Source organism: Sardina pilchardus, chromosome 9, assembly GCF_963854185.1.
Source record: "Sardina pilchardus chromosome 9, fSarPil1.1, whole genome shotgun sequence".
Classification (NCBI taxonomy): domain Eukaryota; kingdom Metazoa; phylum Chordata; class Actinopteri; order Clupeiformes; family Clupeidae; genus Sardina; species Sardina pilchardus.
This window is the reverse complement of record NC_085002.1, coordinates 30,000,205-30,015,239: the sequence shown is the minus strand read 5'-3', so window position 1 is coordinate 30,015,239 and position 15,035 is coordinate 30,000,205. Positions and strand designations below refer to the sequence as shown.

General features: G+C 41.7%; 3 protein-coding genes across 3 annotated transcripts; all 3 read left to right on the top strand.

The window, feature by feature from the left end:
• Positions 1-1,747: 1,747 nt before the first annotated feature.
• LOC134092694 (odorant receptor 131-2-like) lies at positions 1,748-3,587 on the top strand. Its single transcript, XM_062545722.1, has 2 exons — positions 1,748-1,784; positions 2,605-3,587. Exons 1-2 carry the CDS (start codon positions 1,748-1,750, stop codon positions 3,585-3,587), a joined length of 1,020 nt encoding a protein of 339 aa, XP_062401706.1.
• A 1,769-nt stretch (positions 3,588-5,356) lies between these two features.
• Positions 5,357-6,975, top strand: LOC134092693 (odorant receptor 131-2-like). The gene is made up of 2 exons (XM_062545720.1): positions 5,357-5,669; positions 6,671-6,975. Exons 1-2 carry the CDS (start codon positions 5,357-5,359, stop codon positions 6,973-6,975), a joined length of 618 nt encoding a protein of 205 aa, XP_062401704.1.
• Positions 6,976-10,887: 3,912 nt separating this feature from the next.
• Positions 10,888-13,566, top strand: si:dkey-43k4.5 (potassium voltage-gated channel subfamily S member 2). Its single transcript, XM_062545719.1, has 2 exons — positions 10,888-11,853; positions 13,066-13,566. Exons 1-2 carry the CDS (start codon positions 10,888-10,890, stop codon positions 13,564-13,566), a joined length of 1,467 nt encoding a protein of 488 aa, XP_062401703.1.
• The last annotated feature ends 1,469 nt before the right edge of the window (positions 13,567-15,035 follow it).

The following is a 15,035-nucleotide window of genomic DNA, read 5'->3' as shown; positions in this document are numbered from 1 at the left end:
ACTGTAAAATTAGATTTAGAGATCGACACAGCACAGCCCATTCTACTTGCTATTCCACAGTCACCCCCATCTCCCTGAAGCTATGAATGCTTGTCCAATGGAGGACAACTTTGAGGTTGGGAATCCAGAGGAAGATCTGGACAGCACCCTGTCCAAAGTCAAGGCTCTCAACGAGAAGGTGGGGTGTGATGTAACCTATGTAACACATGACATGTACAACATAATTTTGTGCCTTGAAGTATACTAAATTCTATTTACTGACCTCTTAGGTCATCAGCAACATCGAGAGGGCCCAAAGTAAATATAAAAAGAGCTTCGAGTCTCTTAAAAACAAGCGAGTGAGTTACAGGCCGGTGATGAGGTTCTCATCGGAGAGACCCCATTGTTATGCATTACATACAGTACAGGCCAAAAGTTTGGACACACCTTCTCATTCAATGAGTTTCCTTTATTTTCATGACTATTGACATTGTAGACTCACACTGAAGGCATCAAACTATGAATTAACACATGTGGAAAACAAAAAAGTGTAAAACAACTGAAAATATGCCTTATATTCTAGTTTCTTCAAAGTAGCCACCTTTGCTCTGATTACTGCTTTGCACACACTCTGCATTCTCTGGATGAGCTTCAAGAGGTAGTCACCTGAAATGGTTTTCACTTCACATGTGTGCCCTGTCAGGTTTAATAAGTGTTATTTATTGTCTTATAAATGGGGTTGGGAATCAGTTGTGTTGTGCAGAAGTCAGGGGTGATACACAGCTGATAGTCCTACTGAATAGACTGTTAGAATTTGTATTATGGCAAGAAAAAAAGCAGCTAAGTAAAGAAAAACGAGTGACCATCATTACTTTAAGAAATGAAGGCCAGTCAGTCCAAAAAATTGGGAAAACTTTGAAAGTGTCCCCAAGTGCAGTCGCAAAAACCATGAAACGCTACAAAGAAACTGGCCGTCCCAGGAAAGGAAGACCAAGAGTCACCTCTGCTGCGGAGGATAAGTTCATCCGAGTCACTAGCCTCAGAAATCGCGCGTTAACAGCAGCTCAGATTAGAGACCAGGTCAATGCCACACAGTTCTGGCAGCAGACACATCTCTAGAACAACTGTTAAGACGAGACTGTCTGAATCAGGCCTTCATGGTAGAATAGCTGCAAGGAAACCACTGCTAAGGACAGGCAACAAGCAGAAGAGACTTGTTTGGGCTAAAGAACGCAAGGAATGGACATTAGACCAGTGGAAATCTGTGCTTTGGTCTGATGAGTCAAAATCGGAGACCTTTGGTTCCAACCACCGTGTGGACTGCAGAGTGAAGGCAAAAGGGCCAACAAGTGCTAAGCATCTCTGGGAACTCCTTCAAGACTGTTGGAAGACCATTTCAGGTGACTCTTGAAGCTCATCAAGAGAATGCCAAGAGTGTGCGAAGCAGTTTTAAAAGCAAAAGGTGGCTACTTTAAAGAACCTAAAATATAATACATATTTTCAGTTGTTTCACACTTTTTTGTTAAGTATATAATTCCACATGTGTTAATTCATAATTCTAATGCCTTCGGTATGAATCTACAATTTTCATAGTCATATAGTATGAAAATAAAGAAGGGGTGTCCGAATGAGAAGGTGTGTCCAAACTTTTGGCCTGTACTGTATGTCTACATTTGTATTCTCTATGTATCTGTTGTATGACAGAGTAACACCAACAAGCATTGTTTTGTTGTTCAAGGCAATAGCACTTCATCAAAGTAAGGGGACCATGTCTATGCAGCAGGTGGCTGGCAGGTGGATCACCAGTACGCAAGCCGTGGCCCATTATGGTCCAATGGGGCCTCTACAGGATAAACTTGTGAGTGCCATTTACCTAAGTCTTCATTGAGGTTTAAGAACACCTTTGTGAATCTACGTAAGAGTTTTCGTAGTTTCCGTTCTTAAGAACACAGTTCAGTTGAATTAATCTGCTAGCCTTAATGGGAATTTTAACACATAGGGTTAAAATATGAGTTCCAATACTTATGACACCTGTATTTTAAGGAAAACATTTATTTGTTATTTGTTTACAATACATTATTCATTCACAAAGGAGATTGATGTCCTTAAAAGTTGAATATGTCCTCATTTTTTCATTTTTAAGGCATTAAGATCAATTTCCAAAAGATGATTTTATATTGTCAACTTTAGCATGTGTTCCAATACTTTTGGAGGGGACTGTATGTAGAGCGAATACTTCAAAATAATATTTGATCAATTAACCTTACATTTTTCAGTAGTGATAGGTGTGTAGATTAGAACACCTATTCCCCCACCGTTCTGCGATTGGGCTGTGGGTGGGCTATACGCAGGCTATATTCCCATGGCACTACTCAGAGAATAGACTGATCATGTCCTGTGAACCCTCATATTAGGTCTGTTGTCTCCAGCCACGAGGTGCATATATGCACACACTGCTCTGTATGAATCTTGCTTTGATCTTTTTTAGGTTTGAAAAGGTAAGCTCATTTATCCATTTCAATATTTCTTTCATAATTCATAATCAGAAATTCCATCAGTCATCAGAAATGCATTTATTTTGTATGTAATATCCTGTTTGTAATAAATGTTGCTGTTCATTTGTAGTACCACTGACGAGGCACCTGGTGATGAATCTCACAAACAGAGACCCCTTTCAGGACGCTTTGGTGAAAAATCTCATCATTGTTATCCTGGGTATTGTCATCAACTGCATCAATGGGATCATTGTTATGACTTTCTGGAAGAACTCTTTTTTTCACAGCGAGTCCAGATACATTCTGTACATAAATCTGGTGGTGAACGATATGATCATGATTTATGTTTCTGTGATTATGTATGTTTTGTCTTATGCCTATCCCATTTTTAATACTTCTATGTGTTGTGTTTTGGTTGTAATCAGTTCAACCACATACATGAACACACCAATTATCCTGGCTGGTATGGCTATTGAGCGCTATATAGCCATCTGCAAACCACTTCATCATGCTCAGATGTGCACAGTACGCAGGACTTATTTTATCATTGGCCTGACGTGGGGAGTTGGCTTCATACCTGCACTAGCCGATGTAATCATTGTCCTTGCCGTTCGGCCAGTGAGCTTCTTCTCAACAGTAATCTTTTGCTACTACCTTAGCTTATACAACACCAGATACCATGCAGAAAAGGCACAGGCGGTCCAAGCTCTTTATATGTCATTTGTGTGGCTAACACTGATCTATACTTACCTTAGAGTTTTCCTTACAGCCAGAGCAGCGAAAGGTGACACTGCCTCAGCCAAGAAGGCACAGAACACCATTCTATTACACGGCGCACAGCTGCTTCTCTGTATGCTGTCTTATCTCTCTCCTTTGATTGATCTCCTTTTGATCACATATTTCCCTAAACATCGCTCAAATATAACCTTCCTGGGCTTCCTGATCACAAACATTATCCCAAGGTTGCTCAGTCCTTTGATTTACAGTATTAGAGATCAGAAATTTGCCAAACAGATGTCACAGTACTACTCCTGCAAGGCTTTCAGTTGTAAAGGCAAACAGAAGAGGAGGAACCTGAGGCATTCTAGTAAGATGAGGGTTGGTTCCTCATAGATTGAAATGGACTCGATCTGTGGTCTTTTGGGCCCCCACCGTCGACATTAAGGCAGCGCTGCCTGGAAGGCTCTAGAGTTAGTCAGGGGTTAGGGTTAGGTTTAGGAGTAGTTAGGTGGGTTAGGTGCCTTGAAGTTGACGGTGGCAGCGCTGCCTTGAAGTTGACAGTGAGGGCCTAAAAGACCATCAAGCAATGGACTCACAGGCTTGAGTAAACATAATTAGTCATGCAGTTCAGTTGCCGTAAGTGCCGGTATTGTCTTCTAAGTAGCAGATCTGAATCAGGAAGCTTTAGAGGCAGAGGTTGTTTCCTTAAGTCACTCTTGGCCAGCTGAACACCAGCTAATCAAGAATATTTTAATTCCACTGATTTCAATCAGATGTGCTTAGACTGTTGAGAACACAGACCCATAAGCTAGCCTTGCAAGCACATGTTTATGACTATAAAGCTGCAATAGTGATGTTACGTGGCTATGTGCCATCAAAATGAATTTGAGAATGGTACAAAGCAGTACAAACCGTATTAGGAAACTTGGATAACAGTCTTTAAATCAACCCAGGAACAAAATGCAACTCTTACCTCTTATCTTGCACATCTGCTGGAAGTACAAAGACCCCCCCCCCCCCCCCCCCCCCCCCCTTAATGCATCCCATAGTTTTGAATGGTGGTCAGGCACCTGTGGTCTGTGCATAGCTTTGTTTGAATATGCCAACTTAAGCAATAAGCCCCGAGAGGCCGTGGGTTATACTGTATAATCGAACAGCTAAGGGGCGTTGTTAGGCACGACCCCTTAGCTGTTCGATTATACAGTATAACCCACGGACTCGAGTGGCTTATTGCTTTTCTAAAACGGTAACTACGTCGATCTAGCAAGATTTCATGAAACGAAGGCACAGCAACGGCAATGTAACGATATATTCATAGATAATCTTTCTTCCGCCAAGAAATATATTCCCTCCTTATGAATGGTTGCCATGCAACAACAAGACGCAGCCACTGCTAGTTTTGTGCTAGCGCATTACTATAGAACGAAATGCGGTCAAGGTGTGAGTCTTTTACTGTCTATGGTTTATCATGATATAGAGCTCCCCAGTCCCGCCCACAGCCTAGTCCGGAAGTAAAAATCCAATACAATTTCTCCATTGACAATTGGAGAATAAGCCATAACATCGTAACCGTCCATGGTAGACTTAAAACCAGCTACGATGTGACTAAGCGATTATACCTGCTCATATAGATGTCAAAAGTTAATGGGGGCATCAACCTTGTTTTGAGAAAACAATGCTTTATTCACGATTTAACGAGAGAGTACTACACTACCCGACACCCTAACGTGTAAAACTGGTGAAAGCAGAGCCTTTGATTGGTAGAGATCGCCGTTGCCATGGCAATGCCAAACAAACTGTACTCAGCTTTTCCCGCGCCTATCGTCCAGCTTCGTCTCGCTGGAATTTCAAAACTTAAAATGGCTGCAGGGCTGATCAGGACCGATGTGTGGTCTTCCGAAAAATAACGGATTTCTCATCTTGAAGGTTGAATTTACTCAATGGAAACGGTAGGAAGTAATCATCTTCTTTTCTCAGATTAATATGGAACCATGTTAAACTATCTTTAGGCTGCAAATGTTGGAAATGTGTGTACGTTTGCAAAGCATCCTGGGATTTGAGTTCTCTATCTCGGAATTTAAGATATGTACACAATCTTGTACCTTTCGCTTTTTTTACATTTTCTGTTCATTTTTTCACTCGAAATTATAAGTTATATGCTTATGAGTCACATCGTAGCTGGTAGCACAGTACGCAGGACCTATTTTATCATTGGCCTGACGTGGGGAGTTGGCTTAATACCTGCACTAACAGATGTTATCATTATCCTTGCCACACAGCATATAAGCTTCTTTTCAACAGTAATCTTTTGTTTTCCTCTCAGTGTATACTACACCCGACACCATGAAGAGAAAGTGAAGGTGGTCCAAGGCCTGTATATGTCCTTTGTGTGGCTGACACTGATCTATACGTATGTTAGGATATTTCTAACGGCCAAAGCAGCCAAAGGAGACGCTGCCTCAGCCAAAAAGGCACTTAAAGGTTGGGTACGGAATTCGCAAAACGGCCGGCAGATTTTGAATACATACAACCTCAAGTCCCGCCCTCCATGCACCAACGAAAATTATGCGCGAGAGCGAGCCAGGCTAAATGAAATGCCAGCCTGGCGTCTACAGCACTATGAGCTCTAGTCTCCATACAATCGCCCACATCAACTTCCCCAATTACATTCTTTATTCACCTCCAAAGGGTTGTAGGTAATAGTTCCACAAATCAGACAAGGTAGATGATTTTATAGCCTAGGCTACATTATGGTAAAAGCACCTTAGTCTACCAGCCCTTTCGTTCGGAAATTCTAAAACAACGATGCATTTTAATACACCAAAATAACATTTGATATAGGCTACCTTACATCTTTCAGTAGCCATAGGTGTGTATATTTGAATAGAATGGTTTGGTTCTTACCAGGGCGTTTATCTTCTGAAATATCCGAGTTTAGTGCTGGCCCGCTGGTTCGCCTATTCCACTGTAGCTCCAAGCAGTTAAGTTTCGATTTCATGTTTACAACACTCTTCGAGTCACGGTAAAATGTAATTTTTTGCTACATAGCTTATTTATTGCGTGGGTGATTGAGTTTCCGTAGGTATCCGCTGCCTTACTATGTATAGAAATGAAGTGACACATACAATTTGAGGGGAACATTGTGGGACGTGTAGCAGGCCTAGTTAGTTTCGTTTCACTTTCAGCACTGACTCGCGGTCAGCTTTCGTGCTATGTGCACGAACGGGTCGCGCGTGCGGGGGGGAGGGGGAGGAGGAAGAGGAAGACCGTTAGATTGACAAATGAGCTGTGAAATGATGGTATGAGGTTTAGAATTCTATTGGCTGGAGTTTTTCGAGCCCTGCCCGTTCTGCAGATGATTGACATGTTTAACTTCCATTTCAGTACTTCCAACTCAGTGGCTGTAAGTGGGTTAGGAATAGGATTTCAAGTGATTTTGCAAAAATGACCGAAAAAGCTCATTCCATACCCTACCTTTAACACCATTTTATTACACGGAGTACAGCTGCTTCTGTGTATGATGTCCTACATCACTCCTTTAATTGATCTCGTTTTGATCACATATTTCCCCATCCATCGCTCAAAAATAACCTTCCTGGGCTACCTGATCACCAACATTATCCCAAGGTTGCTCAGTCCTCTGATTTATAGTATTAGAGATCAGAAATTTGCCAAACACATGTCACAGTACTACTCCTGTAAAATTATCATTTACAAAAGCAAACAGAAGAGGAGGAACCTCCAACGTTTTAGCAAGAAGGTATGTTCATTTAAGAATTAAATGTAGAGTAAACTGGGTCATGAAACAATGAATATTTTGTTCAGTCTGATCCTAGAGGGTGTCAAGTGCAGAATCGATCAAGTGTCAAACATGAGGCAAAAGTGCAACTAAAGAGGCTTTATTATGAATGTGTGTGGGAAACAGCATGTCTGTGATATGGATTCATTATAACATTATATATTTCCCATATTGACTGAAATATAACAAAGCTGTAGGCTATGTATAGTTCGACTGTAACTGTTCCCATAAAGATATGAGTCATATTTGTTTCTTTGTGGTTTTTCTCATGTTATTGGTGCACTGACCCTCTCGTTTAGTTCTGTTTTACTAGTCACATATGTGCATTACTGATATATAATATAATGATGCAAGTTTATTATGGTCATACAATATTAATATGATCATTATACTTAAATATTGTCATCATAATAATGATTACTATCCTTACTGAGAGGAGCACAGAATGTTACCAAGAAGACTTAGGAATCAGCAGGTGGATGCCACTTTTGCTGCACAAATAAGACTTCAGTAGAAACATAAATGAGCCATTCATTTATAAGGCAGCAAGTAGGGATGTGATGAAATGAACTACATGTACCGCTGGTTCACACACCTCAAGCACCAGGCTTGAGGCTCGAGCTCTTTCACTTATCAACACTGTCCTCTTGTGGCCGATCATGAGACAAGTTAGGGAGGCATGGTCAAATTCATATTACTGTAGTAGCCTATTTATTTCCCTCAGAAGAGGAAAACACAATGTATTGATGCTACCTGTACACAGGGTTATTTCACTAGCTGCTCTCAAGAGTGTGCAGAGAGTATTGTGGTTTGCATCCTTTACGTTTTCAAAAGAATAATCAGTGAAAGCCTGGTTGAAAATGGTTGACACTTGATTCAATGCAAATGTTGGCAATGCAGCCAACATAGCCTGTTTTGCTAGAAGATTTGGAAAAACATTTAATCTGCAGTGCATTGTCTGTCAAAATGGGCATTACATTTCATTACTATTAGTGCTGCAGACCTAACATACATGTTGGATACCATTCATGCTCTATTTTAGGCCCTAGATTTGGGATCCTTTAAAAAATATTTTTTTTAAATCTGCCTTGATAGCAGTATATAACAACATATGTACGATTGAATGACTAGATATGTCTCTCTCAATTATAGGTAACTATAGTAACTGAGATTCGTGGGTGGGTGTTCAATGGCATATCAACTGTAATGTGATCAAAAACCTATTTTAATGTGGACACATTCTGTTTTTTTGATCAATGTCGCTGAGCAACAACATGACCAATTCTGTGTCTTATTGGATTGCCTTCTAATGACTAAAGTAATGCAGTGAAAATATTGATGCCTAATATCAATGAGAATGTAATCATTATTGAGAGGTTCCTGTTCTGGGATCTCTCCAGTTATCAGCGGTAGCCTATGCTCAGGTATATTTCAATACAAAGGTGATGAGGGGACTTGTCTGTCATGTTCCAGAGAGGCTATTGGCTGGGTAAACCCTGCCTGATCTGGATTTGGATTTGGATTTCACTCCGCATCTCAGGCTGGAAACCTGCACATCTATCTCTCCTGCTTCCTGTCCACGTCTGCTGGGTCCAATCACAAACTATCTTATCCAAAAGGCGCACCCGGATTGTTGATCTGATTGGTTGAAGGACTATCCAAAAGTGTACAGAGTAATTTGAACATTGCCCATAGATCACACCTATTGTGCAATAGAATTAAAGCACAGACTCCCCAGACTCATGTTCAATCTTAAAAGATTGATCTTAGTATGGTGATAGCCAGATTATAGAAAGAGAGAGATATACTTAATGGAAGTGTTTGCTTTCTTTGGACACCAGGAGGCATTCTTTACAAAAAGGAAAAAGGGAAAGGACCTGGACATAGACTTAAGCATCCTCTTATGCCCTCAGGACGGCCAAAACACCTTAAAAATGCCATCAATAGAAACCGATTATCTTGTAGCCTGTCATTTATATTTTGTATATAGCCTAATGATTAAGATTCTTCAGAGGAGAAATTAACAAATTAAAGACGTATTTCTATATCAAAAACACATTGCAATTTAGGCAAATTTGCCTTTCATAGTCAACCATTTATTGGTATATATTTCACTTTAGGTCTACATGAAAGTATCAACAAATTGTGAAGCTTTTATGCTCATTGGAACCAATCAAACTATTTTCCTGATGAAATAGTCTCCCCGATATAAACTTCAAAATGGCAAGCCAATTCATTACTTAGGCTGCAGCAGTGCAGGCTACTTTTTGTTTCTTTGCAACTGGGTTTAATACTGTTTTAATGCAGACGTATCATTTTTCGTGTGTGGACAGGACTTGCACATGATCCCTCGCAGACACGCACGTAAAATTCCGATGAACCCTTATTATCTCGCCACTGTTGTACGCACTAGTGACCAAAGCGCGCACCCAACGATGTGCCAACCGCAAGCACATGAGTTGCCGTGCGTGCAGTGAAGTAGTAGCCAGCTAAAGTAGCTTTGATCCGGTAATTTTAAATACAGAGATGCAACTGCTCTTATATGTACAAAGTCCTAAATACACAGCCGACGAGAGCAATCACGCACGAAATGCCTGTAGACTTTCGCTTTATTCGGGTTCTCCTACTCCTTCCATAATTAAGACATTGTTGGAATAAGTGGATTTTGCGAGGACGAGGACGAGGGCGAGGATTATTCGGTTCCAAGTTTTTACGGTGAGTCCTTAGGCTACAGTGAATGCTTTTGACGGTTTAATTAATAAATCAGTAATAGCCTAACTGTTGCATAAAGATGTAAGGCCTTATGTCCCAAAGTTTTGGACAGTGATTTTGGGCATTATAAGGACCTCATATATTGAATGAAGTATTTTGTTTGGTTTGGATGGTGGAAAACTGACATTGACAAATAACTCTCACCCATAGACGCTGTGTACTGTAGCCTAGATCGAACCTTGTTTTTGATTTGTCCAACACATGCAGTGGACTTTAAAGCTTTCATTCTCTTCAATTATAGATACACCTCTTACATATAGCAAACTCTCTGGAGAGAAAAGGCGTTTTGCAACATTTATGTACCTCGTCCTCGAGGTTTGCAGAAGATAAAGTGATTTCAACTTTTACCTTGGTTTTCAGCTATTCTCATTGTCATCAAACACATCCATAGTTTAAACGAGAAAAAAAGTGAAAACCTGAAAGTAATGAGAATGAAAAAGAGACCATTCATTAATTTTTTCAGAGTTTGGCCACAAAAGAGATTGTATGTGACCGTTACAATACCAGCAGTATTTTATCCCAAATGGCTGTCTATTCTAACAAGCGCATGTTGTTGGTTAAAGAGAACGTAAGCTAAATTAAATTATTACTCAATAAGAGCACTGGTACCCTCTGCATTTGAACCTTTTGCCTCCAGTCTATAGCTTCACTTTGCACATTTATTTTTACCCAGATGTACCATGAGGACAGTATTCCCCTTACTGTGCATATTGTACAGTAATATAGTTGCAGAGTTGGTAATAGGTCTCTATTCTAGATCAATGTGTTTTCAAATTAGTATTGAAAATACTACTAAACACAACTCAATACTGTTATTATATTATTTGTATTATTATTATCATTATTATAGAAAAACACAATTATAAATATTGTACAAGTATGGGTCATAATTATACTCTTCTTCTGCAGTTTATAACTGGCCATTGATTTATTTGACCTTACTATTTGTTGTGAAGTAAAAAAAGGTAATCTGAAACCTATCACCAACATTTGTATAGATCTCTATCTCTGAGTATCAGAGGGACATTTCAGTGCATTTATTTTTGGTGCCTTTCCTCATACTATCCCATTTCATCACACGAGGTGTGTCTGTCTGTGTGTTGCATTGAAGGGCAGGGCGCCATGGTGAAGGAGAGCCTGCAGGGCTGGGCCCCGGACCCTGGAGACCCGCTGGTCCACATCAACGTGGGGGGGCTGAAGCGCAGCCTGTTCTCCAGCACGCTGCGCAAGTTCCCCGACACTCGGCTGGGCCGCCTGCTGGCCTGCGAGTCTGAGGAGGCCATCCTGCAGGTCTGCGACGACTACGACGAGCAGCTGAGGGAGTTCTACTTTGACCGCAACCCGAGCCTCTTTGCGTACATCCTGCATTTTTACCAGACGGGCAAGCTCCACATCATGGAGGAGCTGTGCGTTTTCTCCTTCTGCCAAGAGATCGAGTACTGGGGCATCAACGAGTTCTTCCTGGACAGCTGCTGCAGCTACCGCTACCACGACCGAAAGCTCGAGACCCGACACAAGAACTGGGACGAGGACAGCGACGAGAGCAGCGTGGACTCGGACGTGGACGAAATCTCCGACCTCAACAAGGACATCTTGCTCTTCCAGGACATGAAGTGTGGCAATGTCCGCCGGTGCTTGTGGCTGACCCTGGAGAACCCTGGCTACTCCATCCCCAGCAAGCTCTTCAGCTTAGTGTCCATCACTGTGGTTCTGACCTCCATTGCGACCATGTGCATCAACAGCATCCCGGAGTACCAGCTCTACGACCAGGACGGCAAGCCCATAGAGGACCCCACTCTGCAGGCCCTCGAGATCTTCTGTGTCTGCTGGTTCAACTTTGAGGTGGTGACTCGCATGCTTCTAGCTCCAAACCGCCGGAAGTTTTTCATGATGCCCCTCAACATGATCGACATCATCTCCGTGGTGCCCATCTATATCACCCTACTCTTTGACTTGCTAGTCGGCAGTGAATCCGAGCTGGAAAATTTGGGGAAAGTGGTGCAGGTGTTCCGACTCATGAGGATATTCCGAGTCCTGAAACTGGCCAGACACTCCACAGGCCTACGGTCACTAGGGGCAACACTAAGGGTGAGACTATAGGCAGATTGTGTAGATGCCTAGCCTACTACACTACAATGGCTACAATGTTGTATCACACTGCATAATTGATGGAATCTAAGGCTGGATCATCATGCTGGCTGTTTAGTTATTTGATCCTTAGAAGAGAACTACATGTCTCCCATCCTTATTGTCAGTACTCTTCTGCTTATCCCAGTAAGAGATCATAGCTGCTGTGGTGGTTGCTGTTGGTGCTTTTCCCGTTTTTTGCAGGTGCAACTTTTGCAGGGTTAAACTTTTGAAAAATTTAGGAAAAAGTGTGACGAATTGCTGTAGGTGCTTTGTCATGAAACATATTGTGAAAAAAATCAAAGTATGAAATGCAAATGCAAAAATAATGAAACCTATAACAATGTTTGTATCAAATGTAACTGCATGGATAGCCTGCAAGATTATACAAAACAATGTTTTCCCTAATTCTGAAAAAAATCTTATTCTTATTTTTTCCAAAGAAAAGCAATAGGCCTGCGGATATTTCATGAATTATGATATTGGCAGTGGCAGTTGGGATGTTTTGGGGAGGCAATTATGTGTACTTTTCTTATTATGGTCGGTCTTGTTTGAAATGGAAACTACTGACTAAAGGCCAAATGCCTTATAACATAGAGATATCGTCTTAATGGCACTTATTTGAACCATAAATGCCCATTATGGCCCAAACAGACCCTACCGATTGATATCTACATTTACATTTTCTCATTTAGCTGATGATTTTATTCAAAGCAACTTACAGCGAGATAATAACATTCAAGTTACAGGGTAGAGGAGACATTAACTAGGAGTTAGTACTGCATCTGTCAATATTATTAGAGGATAGGAGTGCCGACGTGAGAAGAACTAATCAAAGTGTGGTAGGAGGAGAAAGTGGTAAAATAAAGAGATAGAGGAGTTAAAGTACACTCTCAAAACGAATGTGTTGGAAACAACACACTGTGTTGTCCCTATCTGGACACAGAGATGTGTTTAAAAACAACACAAGTTGTGTTATTTTCAATATGGATTGTGTAACAAATAGCAAAAGCGAATGTGTTGGAAACAACACAAACTGTGTTGTCCCTATCTGAACACAGAGACGTGTTGTTTTCAACACACTCATTTTAAGAGTGTGGTAAGGGTGTGTCAGGTGTGTCAGAGCAGAAGAGCATGACCTTTGTACTGACCTCCCCTCGTCTCTGTGTGCAGCACAGCTACAGGGAGGTGGGCATCCTGCTGCTCTACCTGGGCGTGGGCGTGTCCGTGTTCTCAGGCATCGTGTACACGGCGGAGTACGAGGAGGACGTGGGTCTGGACACCATCCCGGCGTGCTGGTGGTGGGGCACCGTGAGCATGACCACGGTGGGCTTCGGGGACGTGGTGCCCGTCACGGTGGCGGGCAAGCTGGCGGCGTCCGGCTGCATCCTCGGCGGGACTCTGGTGGTGGCGCTGCCCATCACCATCATCTTCAACAAGTTCTCCCACTTCTACCGCAAGCAGAAGGCCCTGGAGGCGTCCGTGCGCAACAGCAACAAGAAGCGGCTGAAGATGGACGTGGACGCCGGCTCGGATGGGGACAGCCAGTATCTGGGGGATGAGGATGTGGACGATGAGGACGATGACACGGACAGCGAGGGTGGTGTGGTGAACTATAGCTACGTTGAACATCTACCTCCTGTAGACAGGCGCAGAGCCGTTTACCCACTCTGAGTTGCAAATCTCATCATCACACGGCAGAGTGCTCCTCACTCAACACCAACACAAAGACATTCAAAGAGTTCATTTTCAGTATTGCTCTCCTGAGCCATGATATACCATGGCGCTTTAGAAGAGTATGCTTGCTATACCTGACTAAATCACTGAACTACTTTCTCTTGAAAGAAAAAAACTTGATCTTGCAGATGAAGGCTACGATTGTCAAAATGTGGCAGTACTCCTATTCAGCATGCTTAAAAATAACAGCATAGGACCTCTGCTGGCTACTTTGCCTGCTATGTCTGATCAATGAGGAGAGGCTGCACACTTTGCTTTCTGGTTTAGATCTGTCTTTAGGAAGGGATTGCTTCTCCTGGGAGCGATTTACTCCATTTACTCTCTTCTCACACTCGGCAAAAACATCCCACCTTCAACGCAGAGTACTCCGAGTCAGTCCAGTCCAGAAGACAGTGCAACGCAGATACCACCACTAATGCCTTCAGACTGCACTCCAAGCTCACTTCCCAGAAGATATCTCTTGTTTGGGTGCACATTATATGTAACACAAGCTTCCCTTTTTTAACAATTAGTCAGTTAGGCCTGCATCTAAATGTCTTCCGTCAGCCTATATGATTCGGAAGGAAGATCCTGTGCTACTGTATGTGAATGCTAAAGCTGTAGCCAAGCCGCACTAAGTGTTATAACAGAACCAAGGCTGAATTCTTCAGAGGTGTTTAAATACCATTTAAAGTAGAAATCAAAATATCTAATGTAATACCTTATCGTTACGTTTTCACAGGCAACTAGAAAATTGAAAAGATGTACATGGTGTGCTGCAAAGATTTGCTGATGTTTTAGTAGGTCTGAATTTCTGATAAGGTTTTTCATAGGCTACATCTATGCCATTTTTGGTTCAAAATAGTGATTGAAATTTTAACTTCAAATCAGTTTAATAGTTTGAAAATGGTCTCGCTCATGAAAATTGGAATGAAAGTATAATCTTCAGTATGACTACTAATGGATAAAACACGTTGCTTGTTTTTAACTTTTTTTAATTGTGACTTAAGAACACCTCCATGTAGGTAATATTCATTATTGCCAAGCTTGCCCATCCCTTGGTATCCATCTCCCAAAAAAACAGAATGCATCTCTCTATGTTTGTGCTTAGTCTGGAATTTCACTGTTTGCCAGCAGAAGGTTAAAATTGATAACACCCTCCTATTTATACTGAACATGACCCAACCCTTGGGCACATAGTGCACACCAACAAAAATAGCAACTGCTGCCAGCCACACCTTTTAACCTTGCGATAAGTCATTGCGACTGGCTGCATTGGCATTTGGAACCCTGATCTATTAAAATAGGGTGCTTGGGTCTTTTGGTTCATAAAAGGAATACGATATTAAGCATTGTGTATTTAATTCCCAGTACACAAGTGCCGTTTTCCAAAACAACCACCTTTAGCATTGTAACAGTCCCCCAAA

Coding starts and splice junctions, on each gene's coding strand:
- LOC134092694 (XM_062545722.1), top strand. CDS start 1,748: ATGTCTATGCAGCAGGTGGCTGGCAGGTGGATCACCA. Junction 1,785..2,604: donor GGCTGGCAGGTGGATCACCA/GTACGCAAGCCG, acceptor GTTCATTTGTAG/TACCACTGACGAGGCACCTG.
- LOC134092693 (XM_062545720.1), top strand. CDS start 5,357: ATGAGTCACATCGTAGCTGGTAGCACAGTACGCAGGACCTATTTTATC. Junction 5,670..6,670: donor TGCCTCAGCCAAAAAGGCAC/TTAAAGGTTGGG, acceptor CATACCCTACCT/TTAACACCATTTTATTACAC.
- si:dkey-43k4.5 (XM_062545719.1), top strand. CDS start 10,888: ATGGTGAAGGAGAGCCTGCAGGGCTGGGCCCCGGACCCTGGAGACCCG. Junction 11,854..13,065: donor CACTAGGGGCAACACTAAGG/GTGAGACTATAG, acceptor CTCTGTGTGCAG/CACAGCTACAGGGAGGTGGG.